At 34.4% G+C, this 20348-nt stretch overlaps 1 protein-coding gene across 4 annotated transcripts in view; it reads left to right on the top strand.

The window, feature by feature from the left end:
• Positions 1–15359, top strand: part of LOC149789193 (N-acetylated-alpha-linked acidic dipeptidase 2-like) — a 101199-nt gene extending 85840 nt beyond the window's left edge. For all 4 annotated transcript variants that reach the window (XM_089975340.1, XM_089975342.1, XM_089975343.1 and 1 more), the window contains 4 exons: positions 2136–2260; positions 5131–5212; positions 10535–10627; positions 15006–15359. In XM_089975340.1, the coding sequence (XP_089831466.1) occupies positions 2136–2260; positions 5131–5212; positions 10535–10627; positions 15006–15192 (487 nt within the window). In that variant the 3' untranslated portion in view covers positions 15193–15359. The remainder of the gene's footprint in view (positions 1–2135; positions 2261–5130; positions 5213–10534; positions 10628–15005) is intronic.
• The last annotated feature ends 4989 nt before the right edge of the window (positions 15360–20348 follow it).

Genomic DNA, 20348 nt, shown 5'->3' with positions numbered 1-20348 from the left:
AAGAATTTTAAGAATAACTTTGAATGACCACATATATTGATTTCCAAGACCTATTTTGGCTAACATTTTTTATTGAATTAGGTATTCCAATGAATAGATGAAAAAGTATGGGTTTGCTTTTATATATATATTTCATGCTTCATTTGCTTTGCATATAATAAAGAGTTATCTCCCTTCCATCAGGTTTGAGTTACTGTCCCTAACAAGTTAATTAAAATTTTCAGGTTTATTTCAGTTTTCAAAGACTTTCAAGGACCTCAGGGTAATCTGCTTGATTTTCACAAATTTTCAAAACCTGGAAAATGCTACTCCATTTTCCCCAATCTTTCAAAATCTATGTGAACCCAGCAAAACCATTCAAAAACAAGATTAAAATCATAGTATATACATTGTTTTGGCATTTAGAATACCGGTAATTCTCTTTCCATTTTTTCACAGTTTCTGAATGTCCCTTTTATCTGTTGTGATGTTGTTTATTTAAGTCTTTCCAAAATAAAATTGTTCGGGATGCCACCCCTCCCATTTTTTAGGACGTCAATTCACTTTAACTTTTCTAAAGTATTGTTTGTTTTTTGTAATGATATTTTAAAGCTTTATAATAATTTATTGCTATGTTGCTAATTGTACAGTACTGCAGTATAATTATGCAGATGAAACCTTTGTAAAATGGACGAAATGAATGCATTCTTTATGCAGGAAGTGATACATGTTCTCTCACATGATTTTTTCAGTCTTTGTCTGGTACCCTTTTTTGTTCCGTGTTAATCTCCCTGTGTGTGTTAATCCAAAAAATCTGTATTTAGCTAAAGTTGACCATCTTATGGTCTTGACAATTTCGACTGGTCATACTCATCAAAGAGAAGACGGCTGTGTGAAGCCAAAAACTAGCTTTCACAACATTGTGGATCAGCCATGATTTCCTGTAAACATCGGTGTTAAAAGATAGTGATATAATGTTAACCTTAGCGTACATGTACTTTAGCCAGCACTACTTTCAGCAACAAAAATCTGACATCAGGAAGCAGATATCAGTAAAGATAATTGGATTACTTACCTTACCATATGAACTAAGTACTGGTTCTGGACAGATATAAAAATAAAATGTGGCCATTTGGGAGGGGAAAATTTATCAATTTTGCACTCATATGCTGGCCACTGGTCATGTTAGAGTTGTAGCTGTTCATGAAGGATACTTTTGAACACAAACTTATCAGTGTCACTAGATTTTGTCTGTAAAAAGCAGGTGGCCACTGGTCAGGGGGTATAAAAGAGGGGGACCACTGTAAATACAGTACAACATATCAAAACTGTTTGACCAGTTTGCGCATGATTTAAGAGTGTGCATTCTGTTGTAAAAATAACTTTTCAAACTTGTTGAAAATATGCTGATCATCCATTACAATTGTGCTTTTAAAAATAAACAATTCTTTAATGACTTCTTAAAACTTGTGATTTGGCCAGCCTCCAGGCATGAAGGTCTTTACAAATTGCTCAAATGATATTAATTCTCCAATATTGCTGTTATGATTAGTACAAATAAAAAAAAAAACTTCAAATAACTTCTCTCAGACTGCTCAGTAGATTTGACCAAATTTGACACAAAACATCTTGGAAATGAATGGATTTTAAATTTCTTAAATGATGATCCAATATCAGATATAGCTGCCAATACTAAGATCAGAAATACACCAACCACTTAACAGAATGTGACAAAATTTTGATTGAAAGCACCCAGATTTCCTTGGGTTTCAGCTTTGTTGAAATGATGCTGGTCCGGTACCAAATATGGCCATCTTATGTGACACATAAGTCGACTTTCATCAGAATCAATTAAAAAGCAGCAGAAAATTACTTCTTTCTTTAAGTCACAGATTGCATTGTAGTTAGTATTAAAAGATTAGTATGTATCAAATAATGTGTATGCATAGTTATATTTGATTCAGTACAGCTGCTGTTGTGTCTAATGATATATACTGTATTTTAATGCATGGCCAGTTATCTGATTCCAAGTCAGAACTTCGACTGTAAGATATAGTCCAAAAATGAAGTAAATTTCGATTTAAAAAATGGCAACATGATGATTCTGTTCAGTTAGGGCCTAGAGACATGGATTATATTGTTGCTTTATATTTCAGGAAACTTGCTGATGAAACGCTGCTGTCATTTGATGTAAGGAGATATGCAAAGGCCATATCAGATGTTATAGACACATTCAAGAATGAATTTGGAACTGTATGGCAAGAACACAATGTTAATATTGGTAAGCATTATTGCAGATCACTTAATATGTCAAACATTATTGTGCTATAATATTGTTAGTCCATATTCTTTCATGTTAATACACTATGACGGGTAAAAAATATCGGTCATTAAAGTTCATCAAACAGCTCGATTAATGAATTTGGATTAATTGACTGGTTCCAATGAAATTCTCACACTATCATGGATGAATCATTTGGTTGCAAACAGGCAATTATCCTTTCTACCTCTAAAATTTGACTCAGACCACTTCAGTAGCCTAGTGGCTAAAGCGTCCAACTCGGATGTGGGAGATCATGGGTTTGAAACCTGGCCAAGTCATACCAAAGACTTATAAAAATGGTACTAACAGCTGCCTCACTATGCACTCAGCATTAAGAAGTTAGTGTTAGGAATGGTCAGCCTGGTGTCAGGATAATGTGACTGGTTGGGACATCATGCTTCATGTGTGCTTCATGATGCCCCAGTGCTAGACATCACTATAAACTGCAACATTGCAAATTTATTAAAAATATGATTAAAAAGCTGTTAAAGCTACATCAAAAATCTAAATCAGACACACACACTAATCACTTTTAAGGAGATAATAAAATTGACTGGATAATATTGGAGGCAGTCCTAGTCATGTTGATACTAACACTTATGAATTGATGTACTGTAATTGGATCCAGGTTTTTTCTGGAGTTGGCTTGATTTCTCAAAATTGATAATGCCTTTTCAGTGTCTGCCTTAGAATGTGGTTATATTACTACAACTCTTGTGAGTTCACCAATCAATTTGACTGTTTCCTGCCAGTGGATAGATTCAAATTGCTGACAGCAAGCCAGAACAGTTCAAGATTTGCACTGTCTGGGGATAATGTTATTTTAATGTCAGGAAGATTCTCTGCAAGAAGCACAGTTATATAAATTATGCTTTCACACCCTTTGTTATAATATGCATACACCTTTATTGTCATCGGTATCATCACTATCATTACTCTTTAATAATGAAATCTGGAAAATTATCACTTGCTAATATTATAGACCAGGACAAAGCCTTCATTCATCTCAGGCTTTACCGATTTCAGTGGGAGTTATTATTATTATTATGCAATTAACACATCCAAGTTTTGGACTTTTTTTGACATTAATGTTGAATCATCACTGAGATAATCAATTGAATCATCTATGTACTTCTGTGTGGTATTTGATGGGACATCAGATATCTTTGGTTAAAGCAGTACTTAGCAAAGGACTGTTTTATCATCTATGGTTAATTTTGTCTGAACCTGAATGGTAACTCTTGACTTTGGGTACTCGATTTTCAGAAGTTTTAGCCCATTAAATAGTGATTTCCAAGCGTCTGTAATTTCCTACAGATAATACTGACTATAACACCCAGTTTGGTGTCCTTCAGTTTGAAAGATTTGGTAATGCCAATACAACGTCCAGATAATCATGCAAGGCTGTTATAATTAGGCAGTGTCTCCTTTTATCAGAGTGGCTGTTAGTAATACTGTTGTTATCTTTGTTCATACTTCTCATCAGTTTTCAATTGTGTTGAGGTCTGTGTATGCCTACAGGATCTGGCTTATGTCCTAATTTGTTGCCGTGAAAGTTATACAGCCAACCAATCCACTTTTATAACCTATGGTAACCCACCAAAATATCGGATTGTTCCATCTGCTGTGCTTCAAGATCATTGGATTCATAAGTCAATATTTTTATTCTAAGTTTATGTCAGCCATATCACTAGTGGCATGTGCAGCTGATGGTCAAGTGGTCTGCTGTGCTCGCCTTTACTGACCACTACCATATCACCTGTCATTATGGGTACGTGTCTCTGGCTTAGCCAATTTTGGTGAGAAAGCTTGCCAGTAGCTTGGTTGGTTCTTCCTCTATCAGCTATACCGGGTGTCATGTATTAGTCAATCTTGCATTTGCACTGAGAAATGGTGTTAAACCCTAAAACAACATGTATAATCCATATTTTCCTTCAAAATTGGTAGACACTTGAAACTCTAGATATGGCATTGATTGATCTAGATATAAAGAGTCTATTTATTTACAGTGGTTCATTGGTATGATTCCAAATATCAGAGGTTATCAAAGGGAAATCATCCATTGAATAAGAAGTGAAATGATGATCACTTGTGAAGCTAACACATCAGAGATGTAGAATGCTTATCACAAATCAATGTAAACCCAGTGTAATTTCCTTAAAAAGGACAGATAGCATCCTTCCTATATTCTTCTCCAGTCCATTTCAGATGTAAATGTCACTCATTATGTTAGTATAGGGACCGTCAAGATATACTAGTTTATAAAATGTTTCTTTGTTTAATAGCTCATATATTTCAAATTCAAAAAGGAAATTGGATTGTAAATAACCTATAGTAAGTGCTTCCTTAACGCATCTTATTTCCAAGTGGGGGGCCCTGAGTAGTTGTTGTTGTTGGGTTTAACGCCATTTTTCAGCACATAATAGAATATGCATGGCGGCCAGTATTAATGGTGTAGGAAGAGCTCAGAAAACCCTGAGAAGAACCACCGACCCACAAGAAGCTACTGGCAAGCCGAGTGGTCTAAAGCGCTCTCCGTTATGGATCACTGCCATCTCACCTCTGTCTTCATGGGTTCAAGTCTAGGATTCAGCCAAAGTGGGTATGTGAGAAAGCTTGCCAGTAGCTTCTCGTGGGTCGGTGGTTCTATCTAGGGTTTTCCTGGGTTCTTCCTCCACTATTAATACTGGCTGCCATGTATAGCCTATCATGTGCTCAAAAATGGCATTAAACCCTACAACAACAACAACATTTCCAAGTGAGCTTTGAAAGGTTTATTAACACTTAGATATTAGTCTACATAAAAGAGAAATAAGATTCTTTTTTAGGTGCCTTGGAGTCAGCAAGTAACAACTTGACATTAGCTGCACAGAACTTTTACAACCACATACAAACTGTTGATAAAGATGAGTAAGTATATAACATACATTATTCATTATGTTAAACTAGCGTCACCTGCCTGCAACTATCAAATATATCTTGAGAAATTAAAGGAAACAAGTACTTAAGAGCAGAATTTGTCTTTCAAATATCAGATGTGTACCTCATTCAATAGCAAACTTGAAAATGGCATGTAATTTGCAGAATCTGATGTAGCTTAGTTTCTTCATCACCGTAAAATACATTTGTCGATTCCAAACACTGTTAGTGAAAGTTCTTGCTTCGAGGGCATCCAGATTGTGACCACAGAGTGTCAGGTTTTCAACATTTTGTCTAAAGCAGTGTATATATATAATGGCCTAGACTCATTGTTCTGGGAGGAATTAATCACTTGCTTGTTTTGCATCTCTTATATTTATATATTTACAGAAGTATGTAGATAATATCTTATATATTTAATATAATACTGATGTAAACTTTACAGAACTTTTTGCAGAATAACTTAAAGGTCTATTGAGGCAGAAGTGATTAACTGCTATGTATACATGAAGAACTTGCTTAATGTTGTTTCAAAACAATTATTGGCAAGATGAAACAAAAAATTATATGTGCATTTAAATACTTCTACTTTCATAATGTATTAAGTGTGTATTTGTAGATGTGTTTAATTCTAATTATTTCATGAGACAGGGAGAAAACTTGCATGAAGATGTTTTAAAATATTTATATTTTTTAAATTTTATATTTTGTGGGTAGCTTTTAGTAAAGACCTTATGGGAGATTAGTTGTATTTAACTAACTTAGTTACCCTCTTTGAATAAAGATAGTATTATTATAATTATTATAATTACTGAATGACTACTTTTGTTTTATAATGAAACAAGAATGTGCTGATCCAACTTCTGACATGACCACTGCAATGGTCATCTTGAAAATCTTGTTGTCACTACTACTTCTAGATAGCTGATGATATTATTGAAATTGTACTATTACCAAAAGATTATTTATGATATCTAGATGATATTAAATGGAAATGGTGCCCCTGATATAGAACATGGCCGCCATGGCCTCCATCTTGAAAATCTTGTTATCACTACTACTTCTAGATAGCTGATCATTTTGAAAATGTACTATTACCAAAAGACGGATTGTGATATCTAGATGATTTTAAATGGTGCCTCTAATATAGAACATGGCCACCATTGGCCTCCATCTTGAAAATCTTGTTATCACTACTACTTCTAGATAGCTGATCATTTTGAAAATGTACTATTACCAAAAGACATATTGTGATATCTAGATGATATTAAATGGTGCCTCTGATATAGAACATGGCCACCATGGCCTCCATCTTGAAACTCTTACAACTATTCATCCAAAATAGAAAGACATGTCAACATGGGGTTTCCACCAGAAGGTTTCTTATGATGCCTTGTTGGTCCTAAATTAAGTGTTGCCTTGCTGACTTAAAAGGTTTCAACCTAAGAAGCTAATTTAAAAATCATAGTACAGCTGAAGAATGTCAAGACGGTTATAAAATCTTGCAGTTAAAAGGAACAAATTGTCTTATCTTGAATTCCTGGTAATTCTTTTCAGGTGGAGAATGTCACATGTTTCTTCTTAAAACTATTATTATTCATGTAATACTTACTGATATTATTCCCCAACTTCCCACTTCTCAGCTTTCTCTTTCAGTCTTGGTCACAGTGAAAGAAGCAGAGTATTCCAAATAATGGAATTAACTAAGGCATTAAACTGGGATTAATTGTTTAAGATCAATGACCTCCAATTACTAACAAAAGAATGGAATTCACCTTGAACTAGGGACTAGTGACAGGAAAAGATATTAATAATAATAATAATAATAATAATCATAATAATAATAATTATAATAATAGTGTGGACTTAGTAGAGAACAAAATCTTTAGAAGCTCAAAGTACTTTACAGTATTAGATAACACATAACTTAAAGACAAAATTACAGAAATAAGCACCATGAAATTACAAAACAAAATTATGCTGGCAATAATTAAGGAAATGAACATTATTAAGTCTGTAAGTCTGTTCTTGTAGGCAAAATTGATGACTTTAAGAGCATTCTTGAATGAGATTAGTGTCCTTGTGTCTAAGATCAATGGGTAATTCGTTCCATATAGCTGTTCCCTGGTACGCAAAAGAATGCTGTCCATATTACTTTGTTTAAACAGTTTTAACAAAGAAAATACATCAAAAGAGGAGTGCAAGTTTCTTGAGGGGTGTACATATTTGTGAGGTCAGATAGGTACATTGGACTGGAGCCAGTCAGTAAAATGTAGCATAGTAAACAAATTTTATTTTTGATTCTGGATTGAACAGGTAACCAGTGAAGGTTACAGAACATGGAGGAGGTGTGCTCATTTGTACTGTAAGGATGATCCAAGCAACTTTGTCTTGAACTCTTCAAAGTTTCCACAGTAGATACTGAGATAAACTAGATAGAAGTGAACTAAAATAGTCCGGTCTTGAAAGTACTAAAGAACATGCAAGTATTTTAGTGGCATAAACTGAAAGAAAGTTGCGAATGGAGCTGATATGTCTCAGTGAAAGATATGCAGCCTTGCACTGTGATGATGATGATGATGATGTTCATGACATATTTGTGTAATGATAGAGTATTGTCAAGAGTGACACCTATGTTTTGTACTGACTGTGATATTGATGATACTTATTGTTTGATGTACAGGATGTTATTTTGAAAGTCTTTGCATGGTGATCAGGACAAATCCAATTTTATCATCATTCATCTTCAGCTTGTTACATGTCATTCATGACTTCACATCGGAAATGCACCCTTCTAGACCTTGCATGGTAGACTCAGCTGTCATTGGGCAGCTAGATTTGTATGTCTGAATGTCATCAGCACAGAGTTAGTGAAGCACAGGATCTATGACATTTGAGAGTGGCTGTATAGTCATCCTATGTGGCTGAGAACAGAGCCCTGCAGAATACCAAAGCATAGATCAACTGGGTTGGAGTGTTTCCCATTTATGGACACAATTTGTGTCCTGTTGACCAAGTAGGACTTTGACAATAGTAAGACGGTATTGGGAATACTAAATATATGCTGGAGAAGGTGAAGTAATATATCACGATCTATTGTGTCAAATATCGCAGATAAGTTGAAGAGGGTAGGGATCATGATCTTTCCAATATACAAAGCAGAGAGAAGGTCATTAACCACTCTCAGAAGGGCAGTTTCAGTGCTATGGCAAGGCTGATATGCAGGCTGTACATTGCTGAAAAGACTATTTGAATTCAGATGAGATACAGTTTGGGATAGAATAAGTTTTTCTAAGATATTTTACATGAATGAGACTTTGGAAACAGGTTGGTAGTTCTTTAAATCATTGTGATCAAGCATCAATTTCTTCAACAGAGACTTTACAACGTCAGTTTTGAAAAATGATGGGAATGTAGGAATCAGATTGAATTCACATGACTTGGGATGCTCATCAAGACAGTTGTATGTTCCAAATCCATAGAGACAGGTTCAAATGCTGGTAAAGGTTGTCATTTTATATTTTGTAACACAACTGCTTGGTGATGATGAGTCAGTTGAAATTGTCTTGTCAAACGTATTGCTAATGGATTGAACTTTGTCATGGGAGAAATTTGTAAACCAGTCTGGATGGTTGAGGCGATAGAAGGTTATTGGAGTGGTGTACATTTATTCCTTGACATAAGCTTGGTCACAATCTCGATGAACACTTTGCAGCTGGACCTTCTAGTGATCTTAGGACTGGCATAGGCTTCATGAATCATGTCATGTTGCTTCATGAAAAATGTCATGTTGCTTCATGAACCATGCTTATGACATACTTCTTAGGACTGTCATAGGCTGAATGAACCATGTCATGTTGCTTTATGAACCATGTCATGTTACTTCATGAACCATGCTTATGACATTCTTCTTAGGACTGTCATAGACTGATGTTGCTTCCTGATCTTAGGACTGTCATAGGCTTCATGAACCATGTCATGTTGCTTCATGAACCATGCTTATGACATTCTTAGCAGCTTCATAGATCTGCTTAAGAAATAGTGAGGTAGATGGAAAGCCAAATCCTCTCAGCTTTGTGGCATTTTCTTTTAGTAGTGTGAGGTTGGTCCCTAACACTACCATACCATGGAGAACATGCACTGTTTATTTGATACTCTGCACTTGTCAAGTTGTACTGATGTAGGAGGCAATGAAGTTCTTTGGTTTGCTTGAACTTTATGCATTAGTTGGGTTCTATTTATCATATGAATTTTTCTCTTTTGTAGCAAACAGAGATGGGGAGTTTAGGGACATATACATTTTTAGATGGCTTATTACACAGAGGTGATCTGATGCAAGATCATGGGACACCAATGAAGACTACAATATTATTGCCCGGTCTAAGAAGAATCAATTCTAAAATCTGACCATATTTATGGGTGGGTTGTCTGACTCTTTAAGGTTGAAAATGTTATTTTAAAGAGTTTTGATGTGTATGGGTTACCAGTCAAAGTGAAGGTTGAAATCTCTAAGAATGTTCAGGTTGCCACATATCAAATTTCCATACTCCAGGAGGCTAGGAAACTGCTCAAAAGAGATTCAGTAAAAGAAATTTACTTGAAGGAGGGCAATAGAGACAGAAAAAATGGACTGCCTTTTGTTCCATTTGGGTGTGGTTTCGAGAGGTTCAAATGACCTGGGCTTGAAATTGGAAGTTGCAGTGTAGTTAGGATGGGTGAATTAAAGAGTTCTTTGTGATGACAGCAATTCCACCTCCACAGGAGTGGCATCAGGAAACGACTTGGTGGAGTAACCAGAGGGTGTTAGATTCATGCACTTTGGCTCATCACCTGATTTTTTAGCCATGTTTCTGTTAGGAAAATTACATTGATATCCTGACCATTGATAAAGTTAACTATTTCCGTTTGGTGTTCCAGTCATCATACTGATTAGGTGTTGCAAAATGCAGTGCACAGTGGTTGATAAATCTTCAAGAGTGATGATTTAAGATGAATTTGAATTACGTTTTCCAAATTAACAGTAGAGATTTAAATTTGCTGTGAAGGAAAGTTCAAAACAGAGATTACTTTAATTTTTCTTGTTGTAGATAAATGATGTAGTAATACCAGGTGAATATTTAATAATTAAAATGATTTTTAACCTCAAAAGTGGAATCTTCTGGAATTATATCTTGCCTTCCATTTATATATCCTTTGTGTAAGATGTAACGAGATTCATTGCATTCTTTGCAAATTAGTGCTTTAGTTTTTTCACCATGGAGGTTTCTGGATCAGGGGTGACAAGAATTAAATAACTAGTTTTTTCCATTTCAGTCCCTTGGCAGTAAGGATAGTGAATGATATGATGATGCAGCTGGAGAGGACTTTCATAGACCCAGAAGGGGTGCCAGGAAAACCAACCTCCAAGTAGGTCTTAATTATGTTAGATATGATGATCTCAGTTCCAGGTTTTAATTGCTTATTTTTATTTTACCTTATAACAAATCTTTAGTTCTTAATGAAGCTTTGTATGCTAGAAATTCAAGCTAATGCTTAGCACAGAATCTTAGATAATACTCGTAGCATACCTTGGTAACTGAAATTTAGTACTCTAATGCGGGGAAAGATTCCTATGTTAGGACTTCATACAAATATAGTAAATTCATTCTGATCAAAGTTTTTCTAACTTTGGAATTGAGTAGGAATTTTATGCTTACAGAATTTCAGGATGCTAGACAATGCATGTTTTACATGAAAAATCATTCATGAAAGTTTTTGAAATCTAACGCACAGCACATCATGGATTGTCAATTTCAACTGACTTCACTAGTAAACATTGTCTCACTCTGTGCTTTAGTTAATTTCCACTTCTTTGTCATCACACTGGAGACAAATTATTTCTGATTGGATTTAAAATATATATTTGGATTATATGCTTACCTCATCAAATTTGTTGACAAGCTTGATAATGAACAAGATTTGCAAATAATAATGAGGTGATGTTGCTTTTGAATGCTCACCACATATAAATAATATCCATTTGTCATCTAGATGAATTTATCAGTGCAGTGTAACATTGTACCTTTAGAGTGGGCCAGAGAAGCCGATTCATGGTGCATATTTTGTAAGTTATGCTGCTCATATATTATTACAGTATGATTAATGTAAGAAACATTCTTTTATTGCCAAAAGATGCAATAAGTAACATATTGTAATACATTTTATCATTAAAAGCAAAATATTGGGAAAAATAAGTTGATTTTTGAACTTGATTAGAAAGGGTGCACCATGGCATTCCACAAACCCATTAAAAAGTTTTTATGCAAGATATACAAATAAAATTTACATGACTTGAAAATGTATAGCTACTGATGTTAGCTGTATATTTTACTAATATTTTTTAAAATAGTAAATTAAGGTTGGTTTAAGGGTACAAAAAGTAGATCTTTTGAGTGTTATCTTTGTCACTATCACTAATACAATTTCAAAAGATTTATTAGATTGGAATGGATATTTTCATTTGGTACTGATATTAGCAAAATGTATTAAATCTTAATATAAAATAGGAAAGGTAGAAAATATAAATTCCTTTCCAACAAAAACACTATGTGCCTGATGGTAGTGCTAACAGCTGACCGCTTGGAACCTCATTTTCATATCAAAAGTGAATATGTGATGTTGGGCACCTTGCTGGAGTTTCCATTCCCTTTACTATTTAGTTGTGTCATTGTTTGAAATCTGGAGGCAATATTTTGATCCAAGTTCAAGATCTCAGAAACTTTTGGTAATGAAATAGATCTATGCTTATTAAATGGCATGATTGTGCATGAAATTGTCTGAGCTTATTGCTAATTGGTAAGTCATATTTCTGATCCTGCTTTGATAAAACTTTGAATGTAGGCTTATAGTATCAAGATCCTTTAATGAAATATACACATACATGTACTAATGAGATGATAGTACATCTAATTGACTGGGTTTGTTGCCACCCAAAAGACCATGCATATCTCAGGACTTTTTGATCAAATTTGGAATATCATGGGTTTATGTTTGCAAGATCTTGGCAGATTTTATGTGTGAATGTGTATGATTTTGATTTTTAATGTAGCTTTAACAATTTTTAGTCATATCACTATGATGTCTGCAGTTTGGCTGTTTATGGTGCTGAGCACTGGGGTATCATGATACAGACAAGTAACATTATCTCCCACCCAGTCACATTATCCTGACACCAGCCCGACCAGTCCTAACACTAACCTCTCAATGCTGAGTGCCAAGCGAGACAGCTGCTAGTACCATTTGTATAAAGCTTTGATATGACATGACCGGGTTACAAATTCTCCCACATCTGAGGTGGACACTCTAACAATTTAGGCCACTGGAGCGGTGACAGATTTTATGATCAAGATCCTTGCATACTAATTAGACGATCTTGCCTTTAATTGCCTGAGCTTGTTACCAGCCTGCAAATCATGTTGTTATAAAACTTAGAATACTGGCTTATGTTATCAAAATCTTACAGGAGTTTGATTAGGTACTGCATTAACATATTAAGGAATTGATTTTGCATATGAGTAGCTGGGCTTGTTAATACTGCGATATATATGATCTGATTTTGACCAGGATCTTGGATGATTACAGTTATGATCCATGCAAATTAATGAGGTGATGCTTTCATCCAATTAACAGTGTTTGTCAACAATGTAGCGATTATTTTAGAACTGTTGATCTCACTTTCAGATGCAGTCCTGGCACCATCTCTTCATGTTAAAATTGATTAATGAATATGAATTTAGAGGAGTGAGCCAAATAATTTGTCCATATTGTTGATAGTAAGGATAATTACAGATGTTATTAAGTACATATTAGATTTCCAGATGCAATTATTATGTTGAGACAATAAAAATGATCAGTAATCAAGATATAACTGCATTGTTTTCTCAGGAGATTTATCTTGATAAGGTTCCTAAATTCTGATAAAGAGAATCATAGAATCTACTGTAATATTATATTAATGTCAAAGAAGTGCGAGTTCCATATCTTTACCATATTAGCCTGCATGTAATACCCATCAAAGTTTGATCAGAATAGTTGCAAACCTGCCACATATAACACCATAGTTTCAATGTCTACATAGTTAGCTTGGAATCATAGATATAATGAATAGCATCAGCTCTTTTCTCTCAAAGAATTATCTGATGGCAAGTTTAGGTTTGTACTTTTTGCTGCTGAGTATGTACATGTATTAGTATAGTTATCACTCACTATAACGCTGCTCAAAGGGGGGGCCATAGAAGTGTGATGTATTGTTAACCTCTCCCTTGATAAATCATGCACAACAGGGGTCCAAAAACAGAGACCACAAGATTAGCAAGGGCATGAGTTAGTGAGCAACTTCCGAAAAGCTATTAAAGGGATGGACATTGACGTTGACAAAGGTGGCAGTAAGAAGTGGTTGAGCATTCATTTAAATATTCATGTTGGTAGTAAATGCCAATAACTATCTTTTTCTAATGAAGTTCATTGATTTTCTACATAAATTAAAGTTGATTTTCAATATATCCAGTCTATGAAAGGTTGTAAACATTTTTCTCCAAGTGGTTTAAACACAAAGCACATGTTTACCAGCAAAAACATTGTGCATTACATCACTGCGTTTGGCATATGAATGCAGATATATTCTGATTTTATTCTACATTCAGAATAAACCATGATTTTGTTTGAAAACTGATGGCATTTATTTAGAGAAACAACATGAAAAATAGATGCTTTTTCACAATTATTGTTATATTAGTAAAATACTGATGTGGTGTTTTCATTGCAAACTATGGCAAGAGTTCCTTGATTTGATTCGTAAGATTATGTAACATGATAATACAGTGACATTAACTTTATATTGATTGTGACAATGAAACTAATACCTTGTAAGTTGGAGATTAAAACACAGTCAGTGCTTACTGGTAATGAATTTTCCATGGTAATGCATGATGGTATTATTCCGAGGTTGATTGACACTTTTCACATTTAAATTCAGGAGGCTGTATCTGATTTATGATGATTACACTAAAATCTGATTAAAAGATAAAACTAAAACCTCAATGTCACCTTACAAAGCTTATTTAACTGGTCCTAATTATTTACATTATTTCCACCAGTATACATGTTTAATTTTCCAGGCACTAAGCACAATTTTGAAGCGTGAAACAAATGAAATATCAATGTTTCATTTACCAGTTTTGATTGCATTATTCTAGCATTCAGTAAACATGAGTCCAATTCATTTTTGCATTTTCTAGTGTTGTTACTTTATTGTTTTAAGCAAAAGCAAAAAGTTTTGTAAAATTCAAAAATAATTTATTTTCTTAGGACATAAAGTGACAGTTTTAAAGGAAATTGCAGTACTGCAAATTAAATTCTTAGAAGTCCTAAATGTTCTATCACAAGTTCGAAGTATAGTGTGTTCACATGAATTTCAGTAATTAATATGCTAACAGATTTGCATGAACTGATGAGCAACAGTCTTGATGTATCATAATGATATAATCCAGAATGTTCTACTTGAATGAATGCCAATAATTCCAAAATAATGATAACAGCATGATACCTGGCTGTGTTAGACATAACCATAAACTTAAAGTGTCACACTGCAGACATCTGTAGTGATATGACTGAAAAATTGTTAAAGCTACATTAAAAATCCAAAGCATACACTTAATATTCTTCTTATTATTGTTGTTGTTGTTGTTGGCTGCCTTATACTTGGGTTTAATAATATTACTAATGACAATATTTTACACTCCTCTAGGCATGTGATGTTTGCCCCTAGCAGGTTCAACAGATACATGGGAAGTAGTTTTCCAGGAATTGTGGATGCCATGTTTGAAATTCAGAACAATAATGCCACCATCTGGGAGATGCTAAAACAACAGGTTTATGTGGCCACCTATACTATTCAATCAGCTGCTTATTCATTGGATCCAACTGGACTTTAGGAACCAAGCAAGAAACAAAACAAGTTATCTCCTCTTGAACTCCTAACTATAATGGATATTGTTCCATGGCACATAACTACATAACCTGTGCATATTTGTAAAGATTTATTTGTATTGCAGGTTTCTGTGTAATGGGTTATGAATGATTAAAAATACTTATAATAGTACCTTGATATTCAGTTCACTGTTTGAGCTTACATTAGTATGTATTTTATTGACAATGATACTCATCCAATTAGAACTTTATTAATTGGATATTGTAATGCATACAAACATATTTTTATCAAAAAAAGAAGATGTAATAATAATACAATTATCAAATCTGAATGAGATAAATAGATAAAAAGGGCATACTAATTGCTTCATTCCATTACATACATACATACATACATACATACATACATCCATACATACATTGTTACCTTAATGTTTTAAATCACATTCTTAACAATTTTATAAAATAAACCAATGAAGTCAGCTAAAAGTATACCCACTTTTAGAAATCCGTAAAAAAAACATAACTTTCCAAAAATGTTATCCCAGGGGCCATGGGAATGTTCCACCTAAGAAGATCTTTGTGTTTTTAAAAGACTACAGCTTATTATAAAAGATATGACTGTTTTTTTGAAAGTAGTTTACCCTATTTTGCCTTTGCTTTTTTTAATATAAAAAAAATTATGATACCTAAACCTATGCAGCCAAGATTGTTCTGATACTCTTTCAGCTTTTTATAAAAGTTAATAATTTAAAATATTGTAAATGATGTGGCTGAATAGAGTGTCTTGTTATTTTTTGGGATTATAATACAAAAATAAAACAAAAATTACTACTTGCTCTTATTACTAATTCTAAATATGTTGCTTTAGGCTGAATCCAAAGGTTAACCAAAGAACAAATTCCGTGTGTCATAGTCTAAGTTAATTTTGTATACTTAGGGTCTCAGAGCTTTAACAGGATATTGTTCAGATGTTTCTTAATAATACATCAAAAACCTCAAAAAGAGCAACATAAATACAGACCTCTTCTGATAGGATGAGCAATAATCAAGAGAGGTAGCACAAAAGGGTTACATAAAATGGATGTAAAACCCCAACAAGGTGCAACAGTTTATACAATTACAGAGAACACATTGGAACTGGACATGTCTTCATATCATGCAGTGATTCTTTTATCGGTGACAATAATTGTGGTAACGGTCCACCTTTAAAGGGCATCAAGAATGGCAATGAAATCTCATTGTGTGCCATCAGCTCCAGAAATACAGAGTGCAGATTAATTGTCTCACGACTTATGTCAGGAAGGGATACTCTGGTATCTCCACTAAATGATATTCTAAGTACTTTGTGCAAAAACTTCTAACTGCTCATTGTTCCACAATGTAGGAGGTTTTTATAAGATAATCAAGGTACAGTAAACTTATAATTATACTAGAGACAAAATTGACTTGTCCAATAGAGGTACTATCTTGCTTCTTAAGAATATGGACCAGTACATATAATTTAATAAAAGGGGTTTGGGACAGATCAGAATTGTGGAGCTGGGAAATGTAAGACAGGTTTCTGTATGGGAAACAGATTCATTGTTATGTTTCGATGAACTTAAGAACATAACCAAAAATCATGTAAGTATCAATAGGTAAAACACAACCAGCAACAAGTTGGACTAGAATATGTGTACATTTTTTAATGTAATAATTCTGTAAAAAGGTTTTAGATATGTACCTATTTTGTATGTGGAGTGTTACTTGTTAACATGTAAAATGTCAATACATTAGTCTTGAAATACTGCACCAAACAGTCAGCAGAAAAACAATGGAATGATTATGAATCTCAGAAATTCTATTCAGAGAAATCACACATCCAGACTAAATGTGCTGTCAAACAAACCAGCTGAATTGATAATTTTAGCCTAGCTTGTTGCCATGAGTAGACAAAGAATGTGTTCACTGAGTATTACTGATGATGGAAGTTTTAAGGAAATGCATGTCTTCCTACAAGATACCTGTACTGTGTGAAAAAACAAACTGCTATGTATAAATTGGTGTATTTTTGGGAAAATAAAGCAGTCAGAGATAAAAGGTGTGCAAATCCATACAGACTTCACTGATTGTTATGGCTGGTGTAGTTGAAAGCTTCAAATGGAGCACAGAAAGCAAAGGTATTAGTTTGCATTGTGGAACAAGAATTATGTAATGAATTGTGGCCATTTATATAATTCGTGTTGAATACATTTATATTACAGTAACATATGGATGATAAACTGTAAAATTCCAGGTGCAAATCTGTTTTGTGACATACGGATCAAAATGAACGTGGGAATTTTTAGAAATTGGTGAGTTCCAGTCACAGTATAATAGCAGAACTGAACAAGAGAAAAGATATGTGAATAATTGGACTGAAATTATTTACTAGCCTTAGTATTTTATTACTCATTTCATTATCCGCATGAGAAATAGTGCTAGTGTGCAATATTAGGGTTATATTAACAATGTTGTATTGTTTATGCAGTTTGCAATGTTCATCTTATTTTAGTCTTCGTCCCTTTAGTGATTGTCACCCATCCTAGGTATGCACTGTCCCCTAACTCGAGTATCTGACTGAGTGTAGGTGAATTCGTGACATGTGGAAGGTCAGGTCATGTGACTGTGCCTGAAGTATATAATGAATATACATGTTGTAGACTTTAAAATATCTGCAAGGTTATGTCATTATTGTTATGTTATAGTTGATACCTACGATTCTGTGACTATATGTGCATGATGTTATGCTAGTAATGATATGAATTCTTTAAGAGAAACTATCAAATCAACTGATGTAAGTAAAACTACTTTTATTAACTATAAAACATATCCTTAATGTAGGGGTTCAAAGATTACAATTTTAAATACCATGTTATAAACTGAATGAAGTTTATTTGATGTTGCTTTTACAAAGGGTCAATCTATATTATGGTATTATGTGAATCCTTTTTGAATTCTACATTTCCTTATAGCATACTCTATATCACTATTTCCCAAAATTGTAACATTCTTGTACCTCTTTTGGGACATCGGTCTTATTGACATACCCCTTCTCCCAGTGCTGTAGTGCGAATTTTATTTAAAAGTGAGTTATTTTCTGCCATATACTATTTTATTGTTCCATAATTCAACATAATACTTTTGCTTTCCATGCTCCATTTTAAGCTTTCACCTAAATAAAAGTGATCTATTTTCTGCCACATACCCTCTGGAACCCTTACGCCTACCACTTTATGTTAGTTGGTTGTATAGTTGTTTGTGTTTGTATGGTATATGTTGTATGTGTTATATATGTCTATGTCCCACCAAAACGTTTTAGTTTTTTTCCCCCGCTCTTTGGTTCGATAGAGTTCAGCCCATTGCTACATTGTTGCCAATCTTGATTACCGTGACGTCACCTTACCCGTTCCATTCCTACTGTCATTATATAAACCCAACCTTTTGTCCGTATATAGTCCCAATGTGTTTTTGACTGAGATTTCTACTGTCCATATAAATCTTGTCCATATAGTGTCCCAGTGGGTTCTGTAATTCATTTTCCCATTGTCCATACAGTATCCCCCTATACTACTTTGGGCATCAATATGCCCAAGAATTACTGAGCGGAACGTTGCATGTTCAGGACAGATCTCGTGAATGGGTTGCGAGACTACCTCATGTGGTGGCTGCGTTAAACAATGAGGTCACTCATGAAATTAACAAGAAACATGTCAATGCAATTGCGAAAAGACATATACCACTACGAAAATCACCAGTGGATCAACCAAAACAAGTGTTGGGTAGCAAAGTAACAGTGAGGTATGTGTATGAACCTGGTGAACTTTAGGGTGGTGGAGCAAGAGCAACTGATCCCATGTGGACTGTAACAACACATACAATTTTCAGCGTGGTAAGATCTACGATGCGTCAGGCAGTCTACAGACTAGATTAAACAGCTACTCGATGTGTATTTGTCCGTGAACAATTTCAGGTAATTCCTGAAAACACCCAGTTACCAGCAGATTGGATACGCTCCAACAAAAAACACCAATAAGAGCCACGCACTCTTAGGAACGAAGCACATCTACGTCTGTTACATTCAAGACATGTCAGAGAGACATTTCGCGTGTGTGGCCGAGACTACTATCGATTCTGCCCACACTAAACTGTCATACGTCATTAGGAAAATATGGCCACAACATTATTATGTTACAGCAAGTGCAGTGATTATTTTGACGTTGTTTCAGCACCATGACGAATTCCATAACCAGCTAATTTCTTCTTTATGATTCCTGGTGACGATGTTGTTTGTGCTGTTGGCAGCTCCAACAAGTAGACAATCCTGTGTAATTTGAGATATTATTACTCTACACACAGGCAGATTAACTAAATTTGACCATTCGATGCGATCATCGACAGTCCAGATATTGGTATCTGATATCGGTAACTCCTGAGACGAATGAATTGTTATCGCATATCCCAGACTCCAGAACGATGAGTTTAACCAAAACGCTTGTTCTACAGCCTCCCTTGGAACCTAGACGATATCATTACGAACGAGTTTTGTTTCATGCCGACACCATTTTGGTCACCAGGAATGTCAACGAGTATATTGTTTTACCAGAACCACCTAGACCATTCAGATAGACCATGATATGTCTCGTGATTGGATCATACACTGACGGTGACTATGAAATCTGTGATAAATTATCGTTGCGATAATACACATTAGGTGCTTTAACGTCAGGTGATTCAGAATATTTACGTATTTATTCTTATTTTATTTTCTACGAGCTCCATTTGGCATCGCTTATGACTTCTTCGATAAATGGCTCAAGAAGTTCCATTTTACAACGACTAAAATAGAAAGAATATGTCATTGTGAAATCTACTGATCTTTGATAATATATTTATTGACAAGTATGTCAGCATAGATGATCTCAAATGAATAAATTGAGAACTGCCATCTCAATAGCTAATACTAGTTCCAATAATTGTTCCATCGTGTGTTGTTGCATTTTCCGTGACACGTATATCCTTTTTGCCGCTGTATCCATTGACAACAAAATCGAATTCTGTTGGATCCATGATTAGTCTTGTACAACGACGTGATTTCTCCGACATTAATTAACCAATATGATCTCTGTGGTCTGTATCC

Source organism: Sinohyriopsis cumingii, chromosome 11 (assembly GCF_028554795.1).
Source record: "Sinohyriopsis cumingii isolate HCF-2022 chromosome 11, ASM2855479v2, whole genome shotgun sequence".
Lineage (NCBI taxonomy): Eukaryota > Metazoa > Mollusca > Bivalvia > Unionida > Unionidae > Sinohyriopsis > Sinohyriopsis cumingii.
This window is presented reverse-complemented; position numbering and strand designations above follow the sequence as displayed.